This window comes from Ornithorhynchus anatinus, chromosome X5 (genome assembly GCF_004115215.2).
Source record: "Ornithorhynchus anatinus isolate Pmale09 chromosome X5, mOrnAna1.pri.v4, whole genome shotgun sequence".
NCBI lineage: Eukaryota > Metazoa > Chordata > Mammalia > Monotremata > Ornithorhynchidae > Ornithorhynchus > Ornithorhynchus anatinus.
Window position 1 is genome coordinate 536,181 of NC_041753.1, and position 24,314 is coordinate 560,494.

The window sequence follows — 24,314 nt, forward strand, 5'->3', positions numbered from 1 at the left end:
CCCCCCCCCCACCCCCGCCCCCGCCCACCCCGGACGCCCCGTCCTGTACAGAGCCCCCCGGCCCCGCCCCGCCGAGGCCCAGGCCTCCCGGCGGACTCCTCCTGCCTCCCTCGGAGCAGGAATAAAGCAGCAAAAAACCCGCCCGCCCGCCCCGCGCGTAGACGTTTCAATGTTCTGAGAGAAAAGCCCGTCTTTCGATGTGCCAAGTTGTATATACCGCTGCGTGCGTGGTTGTAAGCAATACGATCGGTAGCCTCCTCCCCTCCTCTCCCCTTCCTCCTTCCCGACTTTGTTTTCTACTGTGGATTGGGGAATGACAGACACGAGGCCCAACCCACGCCCTCCTCCTCCTCCTCCTCCTCCTCCTCCTCCTCCTCCTCGCTGTACATTCTCCACCCATCCGTCCGCCCGCCCGCCCGCACTCCTCCCCGCCCGCCCCGGGGGTCCCGCATCCCCCGGCCGGCCCGGCCCAGAGACGCTGCAGCCTAGAGCAGGGACCTGGGGGAGGGGGCCGGGGGCGGGGGGGGGGGGCCGGGGGAGGAGTTTAAAAAAACAAAAAAAAAAAGAAGAAACTATTTTATTAAAAAACTCGGAGAGAGAAATAAGAAAATAGTTTGGAGTATTTTCTTACTGTAGAAAGCACTGTACAGGCTGCGGCCGCCCCTCGGCCGTCCCCGGGGAGCCGGGGGGGCGGCGCCGAGGGAGCAGGCGGCGAGGGAGAGGGGGCCCGGACCCCCGGCCGGAGGCCCCACCCCGCCCGACCCCCGCGGCCCCCCGGCCGGGGGACGGGGACGGCGGGAGCCCGGCGTCCCTTCGCTCGGACACGCGCGTCGGCAGGTACGCGTCCCCCCGCTCGCTCACGCACACCCCCCCCAGTCGTCCCACCCCCTGCCCACGTGCGCGCCCTCTCACGCACGCACGTGTACACCCCCCCTCCCCTCCCCCACCCCACCCTACCCCCCTTCCCCTCCCTCAGCGGAAGCTGTTGGTAGACAATCAGACTGTCCTGGGCGGGCAGAGCAGCCGGGATGACCGGACGGGACCCCCGCCGCACACACCCCCTCCCCCCCACCCGTCCCCACCCGCCGTACGTTTCTCCATCCTTTCCCGGCGACCCTCGGCGGGGGCGGGGGCGGGGGGCGGGGAGCACCCCGACCCCCGCGCCCCCACCCCCGCCGGGGTCCGGGGGTCCGGGGGGGCGGGCCGGGGGAGCGGGGTGGGGGGCGGCGGGGGAGAGAGACGAAAGCACTACATAACCACGATCTGGATCGGGAGGGTTAGAGGGACTGCATGTCTGTAGGCTGTGTTGATTGCTGAAAATATCAAAGCTGCTAATAATATATTTCCTTTTTACAGATGCATATCGGGATAGATGATTGTTTTGATGTTAACCTTTGTAAATTATGTACGACCAATTTTAACATTGGATGTAACGGCATAAGACGCTTGCGTCTCCAACTCTTGGAAAGTCTGGTATTAAATGGGAAAGACCTTTTCCTACCTGTCCCTCCCAGTGTCCGCGTTTCTTCCGGGGGCCGGGGCGAGGCGGGGGCGGGGGGGGGGGGGTGGGTTGGGGGAGGGTCGAGGGGGGTCTTGGGGACGGGGGGCTCTGGGTTCTGTGAAAAACTAGTATCGATTGAGCGCTTACTCTGTACTAAGCACTGGGGAGGGGACAGTGTAACGGACACTGTGAACGTGTCGCGGATCGGGGTGTGCGAGTGGGCGTGACGTGGGGGGGGATCGGGGAGCGAGTGAGCGGGTCCCGCCTTGGGGACAGTTTTGCAGAAGCAGCGGGCCTCTGTGGAAAGAGCCCGGGCTGGGGGGCGGGGAGTCAGAGGACGTGGGTTCTAATCCCGACTCCGCTCCCGTCCTGCTGTCTGACCTCAGGCAAGTCACTCAACCTCTCTGTGCCCCAGTTCCCTCATCTGTCCAATGGGGGTTGAAAGCGTGAGCCCCCCGTGGGTCACCCTGATTACCCTGTACCTACCCCAGTGCTCGGCACATAGTAAGCGCTTAACCAATACCATCGTGGTCATTATTATTCTCTTTCCAGTTTCTAGGAACCGCCCCAGGCCTAGAGAAGCAGCGGGGCCTAGTAGATAAAGCCCGGGCCCGGGAGTCGGAAGGACCTGGCTTCTGATCCCCGCTCCGCCACTTGTCTGCCGTGTGACCCTGGGCAAGTCACTTCACTTCTCCGGCCCTCCGTGGCCTCATCTGCGAAATGGGATTGCTACTCCCGGTCCCACGTGGACCACGGGACTGTCCAACCTAATTAGTACGAATCGACCTTCAAGTGCTTAGTACGGTTCCCGGCTCATAGTAAGCGCTTAACAGACCCCCTCAAAATACCAAAATTGGGGGGAGGCATGGCTCTGATTTATAAGGGAGTTGGGGGGGCCCAGAAGTTCTGGGGGCGGGACAGGGCTTCGAGCTGTGGTAAAAGGGGTGGGCGGGGCCGGTCAAGAGGGTGTCTTCTCTCTGCTCTTCCAAGCGCTTAGTACAGTGCTCTTACTGCGCAATAGTAATCATAATGTTGGTATTTGTTAAGTGCTTACTATAATAATAATAATAATGTTGGTATTTGTTAAGCGCTTACTATGTGCCGAGCACTGTTCTAAGCGCTGGGGTCGATAGAGGGTCATCGGGTTGTCCCTCGTGAGGCTCCCGGTCTTCATCCCCATTCTCCAGCTGAGGTCACCGAGGTCCAGAGAAGTGACTTGCCCACGGTCACCCAGCTGCCAAGGGCCGGAGCGGGGATTCGAACCCATGACGGGGCTGTTTCCACTGACCACGCTGCTTCTCTAAAGGCGACCGAGTGAACGGCTGGGACCCCCCCCCCCCCCCAGGACTGTACAACAATCTCCATCTCTTTGTGTGGGGGAGCCCCGGGGGTCGTGACCCCGGCCCGGCTCCTCGACCTCTCTGGTCTTGCTGCGGCCCGCCCCCGCCCCCACCTCCCCACCCTCCCCTCAGAGGGACGCGCAGACAAGTCCACTCCTTGAGACTTTATTGGGCCGCTTCCGGTCCCGCTGCCCGCCCTTGACCCAACTCCGGGCAGGGCTGCGGACGGAGCCATCGGAAAGGCGGGGGGGGACGCGCACGCGCGCCGAGGAGTGGGACATTCCATTCACGGGAAGGTTGGGGGGGGAGGTTCCCCTTCCGGAGCGACGTGGGCGAGGCCATTTACATGGGGCGGATACGCGGGACGTTCCATTTACATACGGGTGCGGGGGGGGCGCCCCCGGGACGTTCCATTGTACAGCGGGAACGCGGGGGGGGGAACTAGAGCAGGGCCATTCCATTCCGGGGAGGGGGGGAGGTGTGAAGGAAGCCGCTCCCACGAGGGCGGGGGGCGGCGAAGCGGGGCCGGTGCTAAAGGATGAGGGAGGTGTAGCCCACCGGCACCAGCCCCTCGGCCCCCTCCCGGCCGCAGCGCAGCCAGTCTTCGTCCACGGTGGAGACCACCCGGAGGATCTCCCCCTTCTGGAAGCTGAGTTGGTCCGGCCCCGCCGCCACGTGGTCGCACAGCGCTCGGACCGCCCTGGGGGGAAGAGAGGGGCGGGCGTCGGGACCCCCCTCCCCTCCCCTCCCCCTCCCTCCCCTCCCCCTCCCCGGGACCGGATGGGGGCCGCCCCCTTCATTAATTCCTTCATGTTGGCATTTGTTAAGCGCCGACTCTGTGCCAAGCACTGTTCTAAGCGCTGGGGGCGATCCCAGGTCACCAGGTGGTCCCCCGTGGGGCTCCCAGGCTTCATCCCCATTTGACAGATGGGGGGACCGAGGCCCGGGGAATAATAACCACGTCGGTATTTGTTAAGCGCTTACTATGTGCAGAGCACTGTTCTAAGCGCTGGGGGAGATCCGGGGTCATCGGGTGGTCCCCCGTGAGGCTCCCGGTCTTCATCCCCATTTTCCAGATGAGGGAACTGAGGCCCCGAGAAGTGAAGCGACTCGCCCCCAGTCACCCAGCTGACAAAAGGCTGAGCCGGGATTAGAACCCATGACCTCGGACTCCCAAGCCCGGGCTCTTTCCACTGAGCCACGCTGCTTCTCTAATGATGATGGTATTTGGTAATAATAATAATTATGGTATTTGTTAAGCGCTTACTGGGTGCCGGGCACTGTACTAAGCGCTGGAGTGGATACAGGCCAGTCGGGTTGGTCACGGTCCCTGTCCCCCGTGGGGCTCACGGTCCCGATCCCCATTTTACAGAGAAGGGAACTGAGGCCCAGAGAAGTGAAGTGGCTTGCCCAAGGTCACCCAGCAGACGAGTGGCACAGGCGGGATTAGAACCCATAATCTTCTGACGACTCCCCCCGACCCCGGGAGTCTATCCACTAAGCTATGCTGCTTCCCTACGAGAAGCAGCGTAGCTCGGTGGCAAGAGCCGGGCTTGGGAGTCCGAGGTCATGGGTTCGAATCCCGGGAGTCTTAGAACAGTGCTCTGCACATAGTAAGCGCTTATCAGATACCAACATTATTATTATTATTATTATTATTATCATTACCTGTGGGCCTGGGGCGGGCTGGGAGCAGGATGATCGGGGTCCTCGGGGTCCTCGGGCCTGAGATCCGGCTGGGGAAGTTCCCCCTTCTTGACCAGGGCCAGGACGTTGATGGCCGGGGGCAACCAGCTGGAGGGTCTCCTGGGCAGAGGAGGGACGCGTCTGAGGAGACCCTCCCGACCCCCGACCCCCGCAACACTCCCCCCCCCACCCCACCTCTTCCAGACTGTAAGCTCCTCGTGGGCAGGGGGCTTTCGGTCATTCCTTCCGTCGTATTTATTCGGCGCCTATTATAATCATTATATCCATTCATCTCATCGTATTTATTGAGCGCCTCATAATAACTACATTCATCCATTCGATCGTATTTACTGAGCACTTATGATGCTCGTCCCATCTTATTTACTGAGCGCCTATTATAATAATTATATTCATTCCATCGTTTTTATTGAGCGCTTATAATGGTACCTCTGTTCATTCGATTGTATTTGAGCGCCTATTATACGCTGATCATTCGACTCCATTTACTGAGCCCTTATAATGATTATATTCACTCAGTCGTATTTATCGAGCATCTATTATAATAATTATATTCATCCATTCGATCGTATTTACTGAGCACTTGTAATTATGGCTCATGCCATCTTATTTATTGAGCGCCCATTATAATAATTATATTCATTCCATCGTTTTTATTGAGCGCTTAAAATGGCAACTATGTTTGACTGTATTTGAGCGCCGATTATAACAATGCTCTTCGTTCGAATGCATTTACTGAGCCCTTATAATGATTATATTCGCTCGGTCGTACTTATTGAGCATCTATTATAATAATTATATTCATCCATTCGATCGTATTTACTGAGCACTTGTAATTATCGCTCATCCCATCTTATTTATTGAGCGCCTATTATAATAATCATATTCATTCCATCGTTTTTATTGAGCGCTTATAATGGTAACTATGTTCGATTGTATTTGAGCGCCTGTTATAATAATGCTGTTCGTCCGACTGCGGTTACTGAGCCCTTATAATGATTATATTCCTTCAATCGTATTTATTGAGCATCTATTATAATAATCATACTCATCCATTCGACCGTCTCTATTGAGCGCTCCGAGTGGTAATCACGTTCATTCAATTGTATTTATTGAGCACCTATTATAATAATCGTATTCATTGGATCGTATCTATCGAGCCCTTATAGTAATTCTATTCATTCGATCGTATTTGTCGAGCGCCTATGACAGTAATTCCATTCACTCATTCGACTGTATTTACCGAGCCCTTATAATAATTGTATTCATTCGATCGCATTTATCGGGCGCTTACAGTAGTAATTACGTTCGTTCGGTTGTATTTATTGAGCGCCTCCTGCGTGCAGACCACTGTACCGAGCGCTTGGAAAGCACACTTCAGCAAGAAAGAGGGACAAGTCCCTGCCCAAGCGCTCGCTACGTGCCAAGCACTGTTTTAAGGGCTGGGGTTAGATACAAGGTCACCAGGTCGTCCCGCTCGAGGCGTACGGCGCGTGGCGTGACGGCTGGAGCGCGGGCCTGGGAGTCGGAAGGTCGTGGGTTCTGATCCCGGCTCCGTCACCCGTCGGCCGGGTGACCTCGGGCGAGTCGCTCCGCTTCTCCGTGCCTCGGTGACCTCATCCGTCAAATGGGGGTCGAGACCGTGAGCCCCACACGGGACGGGACCCGTCCGGCCCGATCCGCCCGCATCTACCCCGGCGCGGAGCACGGTGCCGGGCGCCCGGTAAGCGCTCAACAGACGCCACGATTAGCGTTATTAATGGTTATCGATCCCCATCGGACGGACGAGGTCACCGAGGCGCCGGGAAGTGAAGCCCGAGGTCCCCCGGCGGACGAGCGGCGGGGCCGGGATCGGAACCCGGGCCCTCCGACCCCAGCCGGGCCCGGGCTCCCGCCGCTGGGCCGTGCCGCTGCCGACCCGCCGTCGAGGGCCGACGGACGGTTCTCCCTCGACGGTCGTCGGGGCCCCCACCCGCCCAGCCGCCGGGCTGACCGACCCTCCCGCGTCTTCCCCGCGCCTTCCCCAGAACCCGCCCTCCCGACGACGGGTCCGAGCTCCGCTCGTCCGCGTCCGGTGGCTCGGCCCCCCCCCGAAGCCCACCCGGGCTCCGTCCGCTCGGAGACCCCCCCGAGCGCCGACCGCGTGCGAGGCCCGGGCCCGTCGGTCGTCGGGCCGTCCTCCCGCCGGCGCGGCGCTCTGCACGCGGCGGGCGGATCCGACCGGACGACGGGGGAGTGGCTGCCGGCCGCCTCCCCCCCGCCCCACCCCGCCGGGGGCCCCCCCGGGGTCGGGGCCTTCTCCCCGTCCCCCGTTACCTGGTCCTCGGCGCGCCGCTCTCGCCCTCCACCGCGACTCCCGGCACGCCGAACGGCCGTCCCAGCCACCGGCTCCGCCCGGCCCCGGCCTCCCCGTCGGGGGTCTGGCCTCCCCGGGGCCGGCCCGGCCCGGAGGCGTAGACGCGGGTGGCCCGGGTCAGCCGGCCCCACCAGCCGTCCGGCGGGGGGACGGCAGGGAGAGGGGCCGGGGCCGGGGCCGGGGCCGGGGCCGGGCCGGGGCTCCCGGCGGGCGGCCCCCGGCTCCGGGCCCACCGCCGGCCCCAGCCCAGCACGGCCCGCACGGTCTGCTGCAGGCCCGGGGCCGGCGGGGGCGGCGGGGCCCGGTCGGAGGGGCCCGCGGGGGGCAGGTGGTGGCGGTGCTCGAAGAGCAGGTCCAGGCGGAAGGACAGCACCGACAGGGGCTGCAGCAGGAGCAGCAGCTCCCGGGCCGGCGGCGGGCGGGCCTCTCGGGCCGGCCACAGGAAGGCCGAGGGCACGTAGAGGACGGACAGGAGGCCTGGGGGCGGCGGGGGAAGGTCAGGGCCCCGGGAACGGACGCGCCCCGCGAGGCCGCCCCTCCGCCCCCTCTCCCCGCTCACCTTCATCCTCCTGAAGGCGGCAGAACCACAGCTCCAGCTGCTTGGTGCTGCGAAGGCCGACAGGAATCATCACAGGGATTATTAGAGAATCGGCGGCGGCGGCGACGGGGCTCCGTCCGCCCTACGCGACGACCCGGCGGCGGCGATCCCCGACTCGGCCCCCTCCGGCCCTTCCTCTTCTGCCACCCCCTCCGGCGTCACCCCTCGACGGATCCCCCCCGCCCCACGGCCCCCGTGCCCCTCGCCCCGATGGACGGATCGATCCGTGTTCGCGGGCCGTTCGGTCGGATTTATGGAGCGCTTACTAGGCGCGGAGCCCGGCGCGCTAAGGCGCTTGGAATGGACAACTGGGCAACGGACAGGGACCGTCCCTGGCCGACCACGGGCTCGCGGGCCGAACCGGGAAGACGGACGGACAGGCGGGTCACATCCCCTCCGACAGTAACGATGATGACGACGACGGCATTCCGCGCGCACTTACTGTGTGCGGGCACTGTGTCGAGCGCCGGGGCGGATACCGACTAACGGGGTTGGAAACGGTCCCCGCCCCAGGTGGGGCTCCCCGTCTCCATCCGCCAGAGGAGGGAACCGAGGCCCGGGGAAGTGACCCGTCCGGGGTCCCCGGGGCGGACGGGCGGCGGAGCCGGGATTAGGGGAGGGGGCGTCTCCCCGGGTCTGGGGGTCCCCAGGGTGGGACCTGAGCCCGGTGGGGTTGGGGGCCGGGGGGGGGTGGGGGGGGTGGTCCTCTAGACCCTAAGCTCACCGTGCGCTGGGAATGTCGCTGTTTATTTTTCGACTGCACTCTCCCAAGTGCTTCCTAAAGTACTCTGCACGCAGTAAGCGCTCGATAAATATGAATATGAGAAGCAGAGGGGAAAGAGCCCGGGCTTTGGAGTCAGAGGTCGTGGGTTCGAATCCCTGCTCTGCCACTTGTCGGCTGGGTGACTGTGGGCGAGTCACTTCACTCCTCTGTGCCTCAGTTCCCTCATCTGTAAAATGGGGATTAAAACTGTGAGCCCCACGTGGGACCACCTGATGACCCTGATCTCCCCCAGCGCTTAGAACAGTGCTCTGCACATAGTAAGCACTTTACAAATACCAACCTTATTATTATTATTATTCTTATGATGAATGAACGGTGTTTACCAAGCGCCCACCGGGTGCTTACTAAAGTACTTGGCACACAGTAAGCGCTCGATAAATATGAATGGACGGTGTTTACCATGTGCCTACCAGTACAGGGCACTGTCCTAAGCTTGCCGGAGAGGACGAGAATTAAAAGAATTAATAGAAAGACACTGAAATATATAACAGCTAGGACAAAGGGCTAGGGCACAAATGATAACGATGATGATATTTGTTAAGCGCTTACTACGTGCCAGGCACTGTTCCTATACCTCACCTTGGTGGGGGGCAGCCAAGTGCTTGGGTGACCAAGAAGGACCAAGGCAGTGGGGGTGAGGGGATGGGAGGGGGCGCGAAGAAATAGGTCTAACCGTTTATTGTATTGCACTCTCCCAAACGCTTAGTACAGTGCTCTGCACGCAGTAAGCGCTCAAGCAATACGACTGAAGGAATGAAGCGTTATCTTGTCCTCTCCCAAACCACACTGAGTGAAATGTTGTGTACGAAATGACGCGTCTGTCCGGCGTGGCTCGGTGGAAAGCGCCCGGGCTTGGGAGTCAGAAGTCGGGGTTCGAATCCCGGCCCCGCCCCTTGTCAGCTGTGTGACCGGGGCCGAGTCACTTCACTTCTCTGGGCCTCGGCGACCTCATCTGGAAAATGGGGATGAAGACCGGGAGCCTCACGTGGGCCAACCCGATGACCCCGTATCTCCCCCAGCGCTTAGAACGGTGCTCCGCACGGAGTAAGCGCCTGACGAATACCGACGTCGTGATGACGATGATTCTGTCGATCTATCTGGATGGTAGCGATGCCCGTCTACTTGTTTCGTCGTCCGCCTCCCCCCCCGCCCTCTAGACCCCGAGCCCGTCGTCGGGTGGGGACGGTCTCCATCTGTCGCCCCCTTGTACTCTGCCAGCGCTTAGCACGGCGCTCCGCGCGGACTCAACGCTCGCTAAATAGGATCGAACGACCGAAACGCCCCGGCCGTCGCGAGGCCGGTAAGCGCTCCGTAACGACGCCCCACCGACGGACGGGGCGGCGGAGGGCGGCTCACTTGAGCAGGCCGAGGACGAAGGCGTGGAAGCGGCTCCGGCTGCTGCCCAGGGGCGTCAGGCGGGAGATCTGGCGGTGGAGGGCTCCCAGGGACCCTCCGCGGGGGTCTGCGGGGAGGGGGCGGCTCGCAGAGGCGGCGCGGCCCCCTCCCCCCCGGCCCCCCCCACCCCCCGGCCCCCCGGCCCCGGGTCGCACCGGCTCGCACGGAGGCCTCCACCACGGTCCAGGGGCTGCTGCGTCGCTGACCCGTGATCACGTCCTTCCGGAAGGGCTTCAGCCCGTCGGCCACCAGGGCGTGCAGCGCCGGGCACAGGCCGCCCAGGACCAGGTGCCCCACCTCGGGGCTCAGCCGGCTGTCCCCCAGCTGGGCCTGCGGCACACCCGCCCCGGGGGGCGGCCGGGTGGGCGACCGACCGACCCCCGCCCGTCGGGCCCCGTCCCTCCACCCTCTAGGCCGGGGCGGGGGGGGCCTTGTGTCCGTCCCTTCTTCTGCCGTCCTCCCCCGAGCGCTCGGTACGGCGCTCTGTGCCCCAGGGACACGGACGGACGCGCCAAGCGGGCGGGGAATGCCCCCGTTTCCTATGACCCTGGCATCTGCTAAGCGCCTGCTAGAGGACGACGAATGACCGCGGTCATCCGCTAAGCGCCCGGTGGAGGCCGAGCACCGTTGGAAGCGCTGGGGGAAATCGGGTCGTTCCCACCCGGGGCTCGCGGCCTCCATCCCCGTCTTCCCGGCGAGGGAACCGGGGGGGGGGGGCCCCGGAGAGGCGAAGCCGAGGGCCCGGGGCGGACCGGCGGCGGAGCGGGGCTCGGAGCCCGGGACCCTCGGCCTCCCGGGCCCGAGCTCCGCCCACCGGGCCGTGCTGCCCTACTGTTGCCTCGACCTCCCCCGGGCGCTTAGCGCGGCGCTTCGCACCCCGTGAGCCCACCTCCCCCCACCCCCCCCGGGGGCCCAGACCTTCTGCACGAGGTTCCGGGCGGCTCCGAAGTGGGCGACGATCTTGTCCACCGAGGCGCTGACCGCGACCAGGAGCCCTGGTCCCGGGGAAGCTGTCACGACCCCGCTCGGGCCCGGGGACCCCCCGCCTCCAACCGGAGCCCCCGGGGGACGGGACGGGGGGGAGGGGGCGGGGGGGGGGTCCGGGGCAGGGGGGGGAGGGGGCACCTTTCTTCCGGTCGTGGGGCCGGTCCGCTGCCCGCTCGGCGTCCTCCATGCACAGCCGGGGGGTCCCGGGCAAACCGGCCAACGACCGCGACCTCCGGGCTGCCGGGGGGGGGGGGAAGGGGGGATTCGGGGCGGAGGGGAGACACACACACGGCCTGAGCCCCCCGGAAGGCCCGGGCGCACACGTGTCGGGGGTCCCGCCCAAAGTCACCTCGCACCTCCCGGTCGGGCCACCGGGGGGAGGGAGGGAGGGGAGGGGGCGCCCACGTGGGGGAACACGGACCAATGGGGAGCCGGGGCGGGAAGACGGGACGGACACACGAGGGGGAGGGACACCACGTGGGACGGGGGAGGGGCGCCGAGGGGGCGGGGCCGGAACCCGCGGACCAATGGGCTTCGAGGGGCGGAGCCCGAGCCCCGAAGAGCCCGGGGGGGCGGGGCGACGGCTCGCGGGAGCCAATGAGCTCGAGGGGGCGGGGCCGGCGGCCGAGGGAGACGCGCGCGGACGGCGGCGCCCGCCGATTGGACCCCGGGCGGTCCGCGGGGGCCAATGAGGATCCGGGACGGTGCGGGCCCCGCCCGGAGGGGGCGGGGCCTCGGCGAGAGGCGCGTTCTGCGCCTGCGCGCGGGGCGGGGTGGGTCTTACGGAGCGCGGGAGGAGGAGGAGGAGGCGGCGACGACGACGACGAAGGCGGGGGCGGGGTCCGGCTCCGGGGCTTCGACGGCGGCGGCGGCGGCGGCGGCGGCCACGGACCGGCGACCTGGCGGGGCGGGGGCGCGGCGGGGAAGGTGCCGCCCCGGGGGAAGAGCGGGGACAGCAGCAGCAGCGCCAGCTCCGGGCTGGGCAGGCAGGGGAGCGCGCCGCGCGCCGGGGGCGAGTAGGCGCCCACCGGGGACAGGCGGACCGGGAGCCGCCGCCGCCCCTCCTCCTCCTCCTCCTCCTCCTCCCCCGCCGCCACCGAGAAGCGGAAGACGAGGGGCCGGGCCGGGGGGGAAGGACCGGCTGCGGGGGGCGGGGGGAGGGGCAGCCAGGCGGGGGGGGGGAGGGGCAGCCAGGCGGGGGGGGGGGGGCCGCGGGAGCAGGGGGAGAAAGAGGGGAGCAGAAGGTTAGTGGGGGGCGGGGGCCGCCCCACCCCCATCCCGCCTGGGCCCGCGGCGGCGGGGACGGGCCCGGCCACGTGGCGGGCGGGAGGGACACACGAAAGGGCGGGAAGACACGAGGCCCGACCCCAGGGAGGCGAGCGGAGGCCGAGGGGCGGCCCCCGCCGTCCCCCGCTCGTCCTTACCCTCCTCCGCCCCGCCGGGCCGATCCCCCCGGCCGGACGCCCCCGGACGCCCCTCGGCGATGGGCTGCAGGCCGCCCGGACGCGTCTTCTTCCTCCGCGGGGGCACCGGGGGCGGGCGGGCGGGGCCCGGGGGCCGGACGCGCGGGGGGTCCCGCGGGGGGACCGGCGGAGGCGGACGCCGCTGCAGGCGCAGCTCCCGGAAGGTGACCGGCCGGCGGGCCGGGGGGCCCGGGCCGGCCGGGGCCCCGACGGGAGGCCGCTCGGCGTCGGGCGAGAAGACGATCAGCCAGTCGGCCCGCTCCTTGGGGACCGGCGCGGGCGGAGGGCCCGGGCCCCGCTTGCGCCTCTTGGCCAGCTCGTGGAAGGACGTGACGGTGCGGCGCGGGGGGCTTGGGGGTGAGGACGCCACGGCGACGGCGTTGCGGTTGGCGTCCAGCGGCGGCCCGGCCTCCGGGGTCCCATCGGAGCACGGGGCCGGGGCCGGGCTCCGGGGCCCGGCCCGGGCCTGGGCTTGGGCCTGGGTCTGGACCTCGGCCTGGTCTTGGGCCCGGATCCGGTCTTGGGCCCGGGCTTTGGCCTGGACCTGGTCTTGGGCCTGGACTTGGGCCTGGTCTTGGGCCTGGGCTTTGGCCTGGAACTGGTCTTGGGCCTGGACTTGGGCCTGGGCCTGGGCCTGGACCTGGTCTTGGGCCTGGACTTGGGCCTGGGCCTGGGCCTGGACCTGGTCTTGGGCCTGGACCTGGTCTTGGGCCTGGACTTGGGCCTGGTCTTGGGCCTGGACTTGGGCCTGGGCCTGGTCTTGGGCCTGGACTTGGGCCTGGGCCTGGTCTTGGACCTGGGCCTGGTCTCGGGCCTGGCAGAAATCAGGGCTGAGGTCGGAGGCGCAGCTGAGCGAGGAGGAGGAGGAAGAGCAGGAGGAGGTGGGCGTGGAAGGGGAGGAAGGTGACAGCCGCCGCCCCTCCCGTCCTCCGTCGTCGTCGTCCTCCTCCTCCTCCTCGTCGTCGGGGCGGCGGGGCGGCCCCCCGGCGGTCTGGAGCCCGTGCCCCCGGCAGCAGCGGCAGGGCACGGCCGGGCTGTTGGAGTTGGCGTCGAGCGGAGGCGGCGGGGCGGAGGTGGCGGGGGGGGGGCCCCGGGGCGGGGGGCGGCCCCCCGGGGGTCCCCTCCCGGAGCTCGGGCCGGCGGGCCAGGCGCAGCCCCAGCGCCACGTGCTGCAGGCGCAGGTGGTTGAGGTTGCAGGGGAGGGCGTGCTGCGGGGGCAGCATGGCGGCCAGCCTGGAGGAGGAGGAGGAGGAGGACACCGGAGGCGGGAAGGGTGGGGGGGACACGCCGAGGGGACCGGCGCACCTGGAAGGAGGGCCGGGGGGAGGAGAAGGACGGAGACGGGGAGGAGCAGGAGGGATGCAGGACCGCAGTGCCGGAGGGGAGGGGGAGGTCAGAGGATGGGCGTCGGCCCGGGGCTCCTGCCGCAGCCGCGACGCCCCCCGCCCCGTCCCCGGGATGCTGACATGCCCCTCCCCGGTGTGTCGTCCCGTCCCCCCCCCCCCCCGGCGTCCTTCCCGCCCTACCTGCCGGGCCCGGCACGGGAAGCGGCGCCGTCCGAGGGAGCGGGGGAGGGATGGAGCGCTAGACCCGCCGCTGGCCGCTGCGCCCTCCGCCTGGCCCCACCCCCCGGGCCCGCACGGCGCAGGCGCGGACCCGCCTCCCCTCCCCCCACCCGTGTCATCCTCTCCCCCCCCCCCCGGGATCTGCCCACGGCCCCGCGGCCTCTTCCCGGCATCCCGCATATTCCCACGGCGCGCAAAGCGCTGGGGGGAGGCCGCCGCGGCCGGGAACGCCCATCCTCTCCATCCCCCATTTATTCATAATGACGATCCGATCTCATCAGCCCCCCATAGGTGCTAGGCGCCGGGGGAGATGCGGAGTCACCGGGTTGCCCCCCTCCGGGGGGCTCCCGGTCTCCGTCCCCATTTGACAGATGGGGAGACTGAGGCCCAGAGAAGCGAGGGGGCTCGCCCAAGGCACACAGCTGACAAGCGGCGGAGCCGGGATTCGAACCCACGGCTTCTGACTCTCCCCCCCCCCCAAGCCTCGGGCTCTTTCCCCTGACCCTCATTGCTTCCCGTGATATTTGCTAAGCGCTCACTATGTGCCAAGCACTGTTCGAAGCACGGAGGCGGATAGAGAGCGAGCGGGTTGCCCCCCGAGGGGCTCGTGGTCTCAATCCCCGTTTTACGGAGGAAGGAACCGAGGCATAGCAAAGTGACTCGCCCCAGGTCACACAGACAAGTGGCGGAGGCGGGATTAGAACTCACGTCCTCCGACTCCCCAGCCCGGGTTCTTTCCGCTAAGCCACGCTGCCTTTCCTAATGATGGTATCTGTTAAGCGCTCACTACGTGCCAAGCGCTCTTCTGAGCCCAGGGCCAGATGCAATAATGTCGGTGTTTGTTAAGCGCTTACTATGTGCCGGGCACTGTTCTAAGCGCTGGGGGAGATACAGGGGAATCGGGCGGTCCCACGCGAGGCTCAGTCTTCAGAAAGGCAGCGTGGCTCAGTGGAAAGAGCACGGGCTTTGGAGTCAGAGGTCGTGAGTTCGAATCCCGGCTCTGCCACTTGTCAGCTGCGGGACCGTGGGCCAGTCACTTCACTTCTCTGGGCCTCAGTGACCTCATCTGGAAAATGGGGATGAAGACCGGGAGCCCCACGTGGGACAACCTGATTGCCCTCTGTCTACCCCAGCGCTTAGATCGGTGCTCTGCACATAGTAAGCGCTTAACAAATACCAACATTATTATTATTATCCCCATTTTACGGATGAGGTCGCCGAGGCCCAGAGAAGTGAAGTGACTCGCCCGAGGTCCCCCGGCTGACAGGTGGCGGGGCCGGGATGCAAGGTCATCGGGTTGCGTCCCGTACGGCTCACGGTCTTCATCCCCATTTTAGGGAGGAGGGAACTGAGGCTCTGGGCCTGTCACTCCCCTTCTTAAAAAGCTCCGGTGGTGGCCCGTCGACCTCCGCACGAAACGAAAACCTCCTCACTCTGGGCTTCGAGGCCGTCCGTCCCCTCGCCCCCTCCTCCCGCTCCTCCCTCCTCTCTTTCTCCCGCCCACCTCCTCACCGTCCCCCCCGTCTCGCCCATCTCGACCCCCGGCCCACGTCCTCCCGCCGCCCCGGAACGCCCTCCCCCCTCACCTCCGCCGAACCCATTCCCTTCCCCTCTTCAAAAGCCTCCTTTCGGCTCACCTCCTCCGAGAGGCCTTCCCCGACCGAGCTCCCCCTCTACCTCCCCTCAGCTAAGCCCTCTTGAACTCCTCTGGGCCTCGGTCACCTCATCTGTAAAATGGGGATGAAGACGGCGAGCCCCCACGCGGGACGGCCTGATTCCCCTGCGTCTCCCCCAGCGCCTAGAGCAGTGCTCTGCACATAGTAAGCGCTTAACAGATACCAACACTATTTCCCCCCTTTCCCTCTGCTCCTCCCCCGCTCCCCTCCCCTCAGCGCTGTACTCGTCACCCTATTTATTTTGTTAATGAGATGTACATCACCCTTGATTCTGTTATTTTGTCGATGAGCTGTACCTCCCCTTGATTCTATTTATTTGCTGCTGTTTTAATGAGCTGTTCATCCCCTCGATTCTATTTATTGCTATTGTTGTTGTCCGTCTCCCCCGATTAGACCGTGCGCCCGTCAGAGGGCAGGGACCGTCTCTAGCCGTTTCCGATTTGTCCGTTCCGAGGGCTCAGCCCGGTGCCCTGCGCAGAGTAAGCGCTCAATAAATACTATCGAATGAACCGAGGCGCAGAGAAGCGAAGTGACTTGCCCGAGCTCACCCGGCCGACCGGTGGGGGAGCAGGGAATTAGAACCCGCGACCTCTGACCCCCCAAGCCGGGGCTCTTCCCGCCGAGGCACGCTGCTTCTCGCCCACCGCGTGCAGGACGCCGGAAGGGGCGCTTAGGAGGGGACGACCGAGGAGTAGATCGGCAGACGCGGTCCCCGCCCTCCCACCCACCCCGGAGATGCCCGTCTGGGGCGGCGCTCGGAGAGGACCCCGGGGCCCAGCCCGCTAAGGATAAAGGATGAATAATTTATTGAGCGGAAACAGGCGTGACCTGGACCCCCCACCCCCCACCAATCCCCCCCACCGCACCCTATCCCTCCGTGCCCACCCCGGCCCTCGGCCTCCATCACTTCTGCCTTCTGTAGATCTTGTGGGCCAGGGCCAGGAAGAGGGCGGGGGGCAGAGGGGGCGCGTGGCCTTCGATGAGGGTCAGCAGGCGGGCGTAGCTCTCCTCCTCGTGCCGCCGGAACACGCCCGGCAGGTCCAGGGCTTCGTAGAGCGCCCGCACCCGCCCCACCTTCTCCGCCTCCGGCTGCCCGTAGTTCTCCTGGCACGGGGGACGGCGGGCGAGTCAGCCGGGGCGCCCGGGCGACCCTCCCGGCTCGCCCCCCGCGCCGCCGCCGCCCCCCTCCCCGTCCCCGCGCGGGCACCTCCAGGAGCCGGCGCTGCTCGGCCGAGGCCCGCCCCAGGCACTGCACCACCAGCCAGCTGCACTTGTTGTCTTGGATGTCCGTGCCGATCTTGCCCGTCACCTGCGGGTCGCCGAACGCGTCCAGGTAGTCGTCCTGGGCGGGGGGAGGCCGGGTGAGGACGGGCACGGGCGTGGGGAGGGGGCGGGTGGGGTCTTCGGGACGGGGGCGAGACGGTTACCTGGATCTGGAAGAACTCCCCCATCTCCAGCAGGATGGTGCGGGCGCTGGCGTGCTCCTTCTCCCCGTCGATGCCCGCCTGGGGTGCCGGGGGGAGAGCAGGGGGGAGCTGACCCCTCCCGCGTCGTCCCGCCCCCTCCCCTGCCTCGGCTCCCGCTGTCCCGAGCCTCCCCCTCGGCCCGGGGGGGGGGGGGGGGGGACGGGACGACGCGGGGACCGGTGGCCCATTGGGACCCTGTGCTCGTCTAACCCCGCCCCGCGCTCCGACCCACCATATACATGGCGGCGGCCACGGGCAGGTAGAAGGAGTAGAAGGCCGTCTTGTACTTGACGATGGCTTTGTACCTGGCAAGGGGGAGGGAGAGGAGGGTGAGGGGGGCGGCCAGGCCTCTCTCCTCCGCCCCCGCCGCCCTCCGGTGCCCCCCCAACGCACTCACCTCTGCTCCGTGAAGCGATCGAGGTTGACCTGGGCCGGGGGGGCGGTGATGAGGTCCAGGGCCTGGCCCAGCTCCGTCTGGTAAGAAGTCTGCGGCCGGGGGAGGGGGAAGAGACGGGACGCCCGGGCGGGCGGGGGGGGGGGGGGGGGGAGGGCGGCTGCTGCAGACCCCTCCCCCCTTCCCCCCAAACCGCCCCTCCTTAAAACCCTGCCCGCCTCCACCCGCTTGCTCCTCCTTGCCCATCCACATTCTTCTCCCACCTCGCCCCAGCTTGCCCTCTCCTCTCCGGCTCGTTCTCGCCCCCTCCCTCCTTCCACGCTCCCGCCACCCCCCGGCCCCCTTAATCGCCCTGTTTGCCCCCCACCCCGGCCTGGAACCGGCAGGGAACGCGTCCGTCGTCGGTACCGTCCTCTCCCAAGCGGACGGTCCGGTGCTCTGCGCGCAGTAAGAGCCCGATAAATACGAACCGCACGAACCTCCCTCCCTCCCCGGCGCCCTCCCGCATCTCCCCTCTTCTAGGAAGCCTCCCTGGATTGAAACTCTCCTGTCCCCGGGCTGGCCCCGGCACCTTGGCATTCCCACGTTCCCTCTGCATTCTAATACATGTTGACGCACAGGTCCTAGACCTCCCCTGTCTGAAAACCACTCTGCCTCCCCTCCCGCAACGCGGCCTGTTTCAAGCGGGAACCGGGTCCCACGCTGTCGTGAGCGCTCGGTAAACACCACGGACACCGTCTCCTCCCAAGGCCGTAAAAGGTGCAGTGCTCCGAACCCAGTGGGCGCTCCAAGAGGCAGACGGTAATCGAATGGCGATCCGACGACGACTCTCCGGCCCGTCGAAGCCTTGCCGACGGCCCATCTCCTCCGAGAGGCCTTCCCCGCCCCACTGGGCCCTCCTCTCCTCTCCCCCCTTCCGCATCGCCCCGACGCGCCCCTTTCCTCCCCCCTCCCTCCACCCCACGGGGCTCGTGTCCGTCTCTGCGATTCGTTCGTTAAACGTTAATGTCCGTCTCCCCCTTCGTCCGCCGGGCAGCTCCCCGTGGGCAGGGAACGTGTCTAACTCTGTCGCGCTGTCCTCTTCCACGTGTTCAGTGCGGCGCTCGGCCCGGCATCAGGCCACTGACTGTCCCTCCGCCGGGAGACGGTCCCCGCCCTTGGGGTGGGGGACGGTCTGCCCGGCGGGAGACGGGACCCCCCCCCGAAGACACCCGCACGGGCACCTGCAGGAAGAGCTCCAGCAGAGGCAGGTAGTACGGCTGTCCCCGGCAGTGGCGACGGAGCAGCTGGTAGACGGCGGCTTCGATGAGGAAGGCGTCGTTCACGGCGTCCAGCCCGATGCCGGCCTGCGGGCGGAGGGGATGGGGGAGATCCGGCCCCGGTCGCGGCCCCCGGCCCCGGCCCCCCGCCGGCCCCCGCCCCCTCTCACCTTCTTGTACCAGCAGGGCTTCCCGCGACGCAGGACGGAGGCGTCCATGATGTCGTCGGCCACCAGTAAGAAGGCCTGGAACTGGGCGAGGGGCACGAGACTCAATCAGTCGGTGGTATCTGACCGTCTCCCGCGCGCCTCGTCGATGGGACGACTCCGCGCCCAGTCGACCGTGCTTGACCGCTTACTGCGCGCCAAGCGCCGTACTAGGCCAGCGGGAAAGGACGGCGTAACGGAGTTGGTAGGCAACGTTCCCTGACCCCGATGAGCTTGTGGTTCGTTCGCTCCTTCAGTCGCGTCTACTGAGCGCTCGCTGTGTGCGAAGGACTGTTCTAAACGCTCGGGGCAGCAGGCTCCGGCGGTCGCGACGCGCTCGGGAGCGGTGCCGGGGACCGTGACCCTCGCGTGGGACAGGGACTCTGTCCGACCCGATTCCTTTTACCTACCCCGGTCCCGTAACCGTCCTCTAAGAACCTACGGGAAGCACCTAACGGATAACATCACGGCCTAGGGGAGAGGGCGCGGGCTCGGGAGCCAGTGGGTCATGGGTTCTAATCCCAGCTCTGCCACTTGCCTTATATAATAATCATCCTAACTGTGGTACGCGTTAAGCCCTTACTCTGGGCCAAGCGCTGTACTAAGCGCTGGGGTAGATACGACAAATTAGGTTGGACCCAGTCCCTGACCCACGTGGGGCTCCCAGTCTCAATCCCCATTTTACAGCCGAGGTAACCGAGGCCCAGAGAAGTGAAGTGACTCGCCCCAGGCCACGCAGCGGAGGCGGGATTAGAACTCATGACTTCTGACTCCCAAGCCCGGGCTCTCTCCATGAAGCCACGCCGCTTTCCCGTGACCTGGGGTAAGTCACTTCGCTTCTCTGTGCCTCGGTTACTTCATCTGTCAAATGGGGATTGAGACGGCGAGCCCCAGGTGGGACGGGGACCGTGCGTGTCCAACTTGATCTGCTTGTATCCACCCCAGCGCTTAGTACAGAGCTAAGGACTTAACATGTCATCATTATTATTATATAATTAAATACTTTAATTATACTGATAATGACGCGATGGAGCTGGAACAGAATCCCTCCCCCAGAGGAGTTTGCAGGCTACAGAGGAGCAGCGCGGCTCAGTGGAAAGAGCCCGGGCTTGGGAGTCAGAGGTCGTGGGTTCGAATCTCCGCTCTGCCACTTGGCGGCCGTGTGACTGTGGGCAGGTCACTTCACTTCTCTGGGCCTCAGTTTCCTCATCTGTCAAATGGGGATGGAGACTGGGAGCCTCACGGGGGACCACCTCGGCACCCTGCGCCCCCCCGCAACGCTTAGAACGGTGCTCGGCACGGAGTAAGCGCTTCACAAATACCCTCGTTATTGTCACCGTGTGCCTGCCGCACCGTGGAGCGGCCCGTCCACGGTAAGCGCTCGGTCAACAGCACTAGACTGAGCCGGGGGCGACGTCCCGGACGCAATGACGCGCCCTCTCGGGCCGGCGTCCCCCTCCCCAAGCACCAGCTCGGCCCTTAGCCTGAGTTGGGGGGGGGGGGGGGGATGTCTCCCCCCGGCCCCCGGCCCGCCCCCCAGCCCCGCGTCTCACCAGCTCCACACACCAGCCCACGGCCAGGGCCCTCTGGAGCCGATCCCGGTCCAACGGGGCGGGGCCGCTCAGCTCCCGGTAGGCCTCCAACACCGTCAACCCCCTGTTGTACTTGCCGCCGACCGCATTGTACTCCAGGACCTGGAGGGCGGAGGAAAGAGGGCCGGGGGGTGGGGGAGGGTGTCACGGAGCGGGAGATGGGGGTGGGGTGGGGGGGGGTCAGGGGTCCCGGCTCCGCCGCCCGTCTGCTGCGTGACCTCGGGCAAGCCGCTTCCCTTCTCCGTGCCTCAGTTACCTCATCTGTAAAACGGGGATGAAGACGGTGAGCCCCATCGAGCGGGACCACCCGACTACCTTGCCTCAACCCCGGCACTCGATAATAATGACGACGACGGTAATTGTTAAGGCCTTACCGTGTGCCAAGCGCCGTTCTAAGCGCTGGGGTAGAAACAGTGTGTCCCACGTGGGGCTCACAGTTTGAATCCCCATTTCCCAGTCGAGGTAACCGAGGCACGGAAGAGGTAAGGGACTTGCCCGAGGCCACACAGCAGCCGGGGGCCGGAGCCGGGATCAGAACCCCCGTCCTCTGACTCCCAAGCCCGGGCTCCTTCCGCTAAGCCCCACGACTTCTCCCCAGTGCTTGGCAAGCGGTAAGCGCTTAACCAAGTCCATCCTTGTCCCTCCAGCGCTTAAAACAGCGCTTGGCACAGAGTAAGTGCCCAACGAAGATGCTGGGAAGGGACTGTACTTTCCGGGCACTTAGAACGGTGCTTGACACACAGGAAGCGCTCAATAAGTACGAGTGGATGAATGAAATATCATTATTACTCCAGCGTTTAGAACGGTGCTTGGCACACAGTAAGCGCTTAACAAATACCGTCATCGTTCCTCCGGCGATGACAGCGGCGCTCGGCAGACAGTAAGCGCTTGAGGAATGCCCTTATTGTATCTGGTGACGTAGTTAGGGAAGAGAAGCGGCGGGGCTCAGTGGAAAGGGCCCGGGTTTAGGAGTCAGAGGATGTGGGTTCTAATCCCGCCTCCGCCACCTGTCGGCTGTGTGACTCGGGGGCAAGTCACTTCTCTGGGCCTCAGTGACCTCCTCTGGAAAATGGGGATGAAGATGGGGAGCCTCACTTGGCACGACCCCATGACCCCGGATCTCCCCCAGCGCTTAGAACAGTGCTCGGCACATAGTAAGCGCTTAACAAATACCAACATTCTTATTACTTGTGAGAGAAGCGGCGCGCCCCGTGGCAAGAGGCCAGGCTTGGGAGTCAGAGGTCATGGGTTCTAATGCTGCCTCCGCCGCTTGTCGGCGGTGTGACTTTGGGCTGGTCACTTCTCTGCGCCTCGATGACCTCGTCTGTCAGAGGGGGAGGAAGACCGCGAGCCCCCCCACGGGGGACAACCTCATCACCCTGTCATCCCCCCAGCGCTCGGAACAGTGCTCTGCACATAGGAAGCGCCTAACAAATACCATCACGATGATGACGATCAGGGGTCCGGCCGGGTCCCCGGGGGCTCCCCCCCCCCGGTTCTCCCACCTCCTTGAGGCGGAGGATGGCGTCCCCCAGCTCGGGATGCCCCAGGTCGGCCTCGGTGAGGTCCCGCACGATGCGGGAGAAGTGGTGGACGAAATCGCGCTTCTCCCCGCCGGCTTCGGCCTGCCCGTCTCCGTTCATCCTGGGGGAGGGAAGGCCCCGGGGGGTGGGGGTCAGAGGTCAAAGGGGCGTCGTCGTCCCCCATCCCCTGCCCCCCGCCCAGGGTCCGGGGGTCAGAGGTCAAAGGGGCGTCGTCGTCCCCCATCCCCTGCCCAGGGTCCGGGGGTCAGAGGTCAAAGGGGCGTCGTCGTCCCCCATCCCCTGCCCAGGGTCCGGGGGTCAGAGGTCAAAGGGGCGTCGTCGTCCCCCATCCCCTGCCCAGGGTCCGGGGGTCAGAGGTCAAAGGGGCGTCGTCGTCCCCCATCCCCTTCCCACACCCGATGCCCCCCGAGGGCCACGGGGTCAGAGGTCAAAAGGGGGGTCGTCTTCCCCCCCATCCCCCCCCCCAGGGCCCGGGGGTCCGAGATCCAAGGGGTGTCGTCGCCCCCACCCCCGGGGGTCACAGGTCCAAGGGGTGTCGTCGTCGTCCCTGCCCCCCCCCCGGGGTCAGAGGTCAAAGGGGGGGGGGTCGTCGTCCCCCAACCCGGCGCCCCGCGAGGGTCGGAGGTCCAAGGGGGGTCGTCTTCCCCCCCCGCCCCCCCCCCCCCCAGGGCCCGGGGGTCCGAGGCCAAAGGGGTGTCGTCGCCCCCACCCCAGGGGGTGAGAGGTGGAAGGGGAGTCGGGGTCCCCCACCCCCTGCCCCCCGAGGCCGGGGCACTCACCGCCGCGCCCGGCACCGGCGGGGGAAGCCCGGGCCTCGCTTCCCGCCCCGGCCCCGGCCCGCCAGCAGCAGCCGCAGCAGCAGCGGACCCCCCGCCCGGCGCAGCCAGAGGCCCGGGGGCATCGGGGATGGCCGGGGAGGGGCTTTCCCTGCCGGGGACCGACGCGCCCGGCCGCCCTCACCTGTGGCCGCGTCTGCCGAGCAGCGACCGCTGGCTCCGCGGCTCCCCCTCCCGCCCGGCCGGCTCTGAGCGCGCCGCCGCCCCGCCCCCCCCCCGCGCGGGGCCTCCTGGGGCGGGGAGTCCCGCCGCGCGCCGCCGCCCCGAGCCCCGCCTCGAGGCTCCCCCCCGAGCGGGACTACAACTCCCGGCGGGCCCCGCGGCGGGCGGGGAGGGAGGGGGGGCCGCCCCCGGAGCCGCGCGCCCATTGGCCCTTCCCATCGTCCGACGAGGTGGCCTCGCCGCCGCTCGGCCAATGGGAGGGCGGCGCGTGGGGCGGGCGCGTGGGGCGGGCGCGTGGGGCGGGCGCGTGGGGCGGGGCGTCGAGGGAGCCGGCCCGGCCTGCCTGCCTGCCCTCCCCCGCCCTCCGTATTGATCGTCATCATCCTGATGATTGTGGTGTTGGTCAACCGCTTAATAATAATAATAGTGGTATTTGTTAAGCGCTTCCTATGGGCCGAGCACCGTTCTAAGCGCTGGGGGAGACACAGGGGAATCAGGTGGTCCCACGTGGGGCTCACAGTCTGCATCCCCATTTTCCAGATGAGGTCACTGAGGCACCGAGAAGTTAAGTGACTCGCCCAAAGTCACCCAACTTGATTTGTTCCCCCCCGATTAGACCGTAAGCCCGTCAAACGGCAGGGACTGTCTCTATCTGTTGTCGACTTGTTCATTCCAAGCGCTTAGTCCGGCGCTCTGCACAGAGTAAGCGCTCAATAAATACTATTGAATGAATGAATGAATGAATAAGCGCTTACTCTGTGCAGAGCACTGTTCTAAGCGCTGGGGGAGACACCGCGTGGCTCAGCGGAAAGAGCCTGGGCTTCGTTCATGCGTTCGACTCTGCCACTTGGCAGCTGGGTGACTGTGGGCAAGTCACTTCACTTCTCTGGGCCTCAGTTCCCCCATCTGGAAAATGGGGATTAACTCTGAGTCTCACGGGGGACAATCTGATGACCCTGTATCTCCCCCAGCGCTTAGAACAGTGCTCTGCCCATAGGAAGCGCTTAACAAATACCAGCATTATTATTATTATTACAGGGTCATCGGGTCGTCCCACGTGAGGCTCACAGTTAATCCCCATTTGACGGATGAGGTCACTGAGGCACAGAGAAGTGAAGGGACTTGCCCACGGTCCCCCAGCGGACAACTGGCAGAGTGGGGATTCGCACCCATGACCTCTGACTCCCAAGCCCGGGCTCTTTCCACTGAGCCACGCTGCTTCTGTCCCCGCTTACTAGGTGCCGCTGTACTAAGCGCCGAGGTGGAGCCCAGAAGCAGCGTGGGTCAGAGGTGATGGGTTCGAATCCCGGCTCCGCCGCTTGTCCGCTGGGTGACCGTGGGCAGGTCGCTTCACTTCTCTGGGCCTCAGTTCCCTCATCTGGAAAATGGGGATGAAGATTGGGAGCCTCACGTGGAACAACCTGATTACCCTGAATCTACCCCAGTGCTCCGCACATAGTAAGCGCTTAACAAATACCAACATTAA

The 24,314-nt window shown here is 65.9% G+C and overlaps 2 protein-coding genes across 3 annotated transcripts; both read right to left on the reverse strand.

Annotated features, from left to right (window-relative positions):
- Positions 1-2,990: 2,990 nt before the first annotated feature.
- Positions 2,991-13,757, reverse strand: RUSC1 (RUN and SH3 domain containing 1). The gene is given in 14 exon segments (XM_039910848.1): positions 2,991-3,541; positions 4,510-4,647; positions 6,862-7,077; positions 7,135-7,378; positions 7,461-7,507; positions 9,640-9,745; positions 9,834-10,008; positions 10,597-10,673; positions 10,804-10,895; positions 11,479-11,744; positions 12,004-12,942; positions 13,051-13,183; positions 13,185-13,433; positions 13,655-13,757. Coding segments are annotated over 13 exon segments (2,769 nt in total). The 5' UTR covers positions 13,352-13,433; positions 13,655-13,757; the 3' UTR covers positions 2,991-3,372.
- Positions 13,758-16,152: 2,395 nt separating this feature from the next.
- FDPS (farnesyl diphosphate synthase) lies at positions 16,153-22,868 on the reverse strand. Of its 2 annotated transcripts, none has more exons than XM_029055749.2 (10): positions 22,791-22,868; positions 21,792-21,930; positions 20,248-20,388; positions 18,659-18,739; positions 18,453-18,575; positions 17,233-17,321; positions 17,068-17,140; positions 16,797-16,874; positions 16,577-16,711; positions 16,153-16,473 (listed from the first exon to the last, which is right to left on the reverse strand). In XM_029055749.2, exons 2-10 carry the CDS (start codon positions 21,927-21,929, stop codon positions 16,273-16,275), a joined length of 1,059 nt encoding a protein of 352 aa, XP_028911582.1. In that variant the 5' UTR covers position 21,930; positions 22,791-22,868; the 3' UTR covers positions 16,153-16,272. The 2 variants fall into 2 exon arrangements, with proteins under 2 accessions (XP_028911582.1, XP_028911581.1); XM_029055748.2 differs by lacking the exon at positions 22,791-22,868 and adding an exon at positions 22,610-22,688.
- Positions 22,869-24,314: the final 1,446 nt, after the last annotated feature.

What these genes read in the sequence shown, in the direction of transcription:
- FDPS (XM_029055749.2), bottom strand. Translation starts at nt 21,929, where the DNA reads ATGAACGGAGACGGGCAGGCCGAAGCCGGCGGGGAGAAGCGCGATTTC. An exon ending in TGGCCGCCGCCATGTATATG is followed by an intron (nt 16,875 to 17,067) that starts GTGGGTCGGAGC and finishes CCGGCACCCCAG; the next exon opens with GCGGGCATCGACGGGGAGAA. An exon ending in GGGAGTTCTTCCAGATCCAG is followed by an intron (nt 16,712 to 16,796) that starts GTAACCGTCTCG and finishes CCCCCCGCCCAG; the next exon opens with GACGACTACCTGGACGCGTT.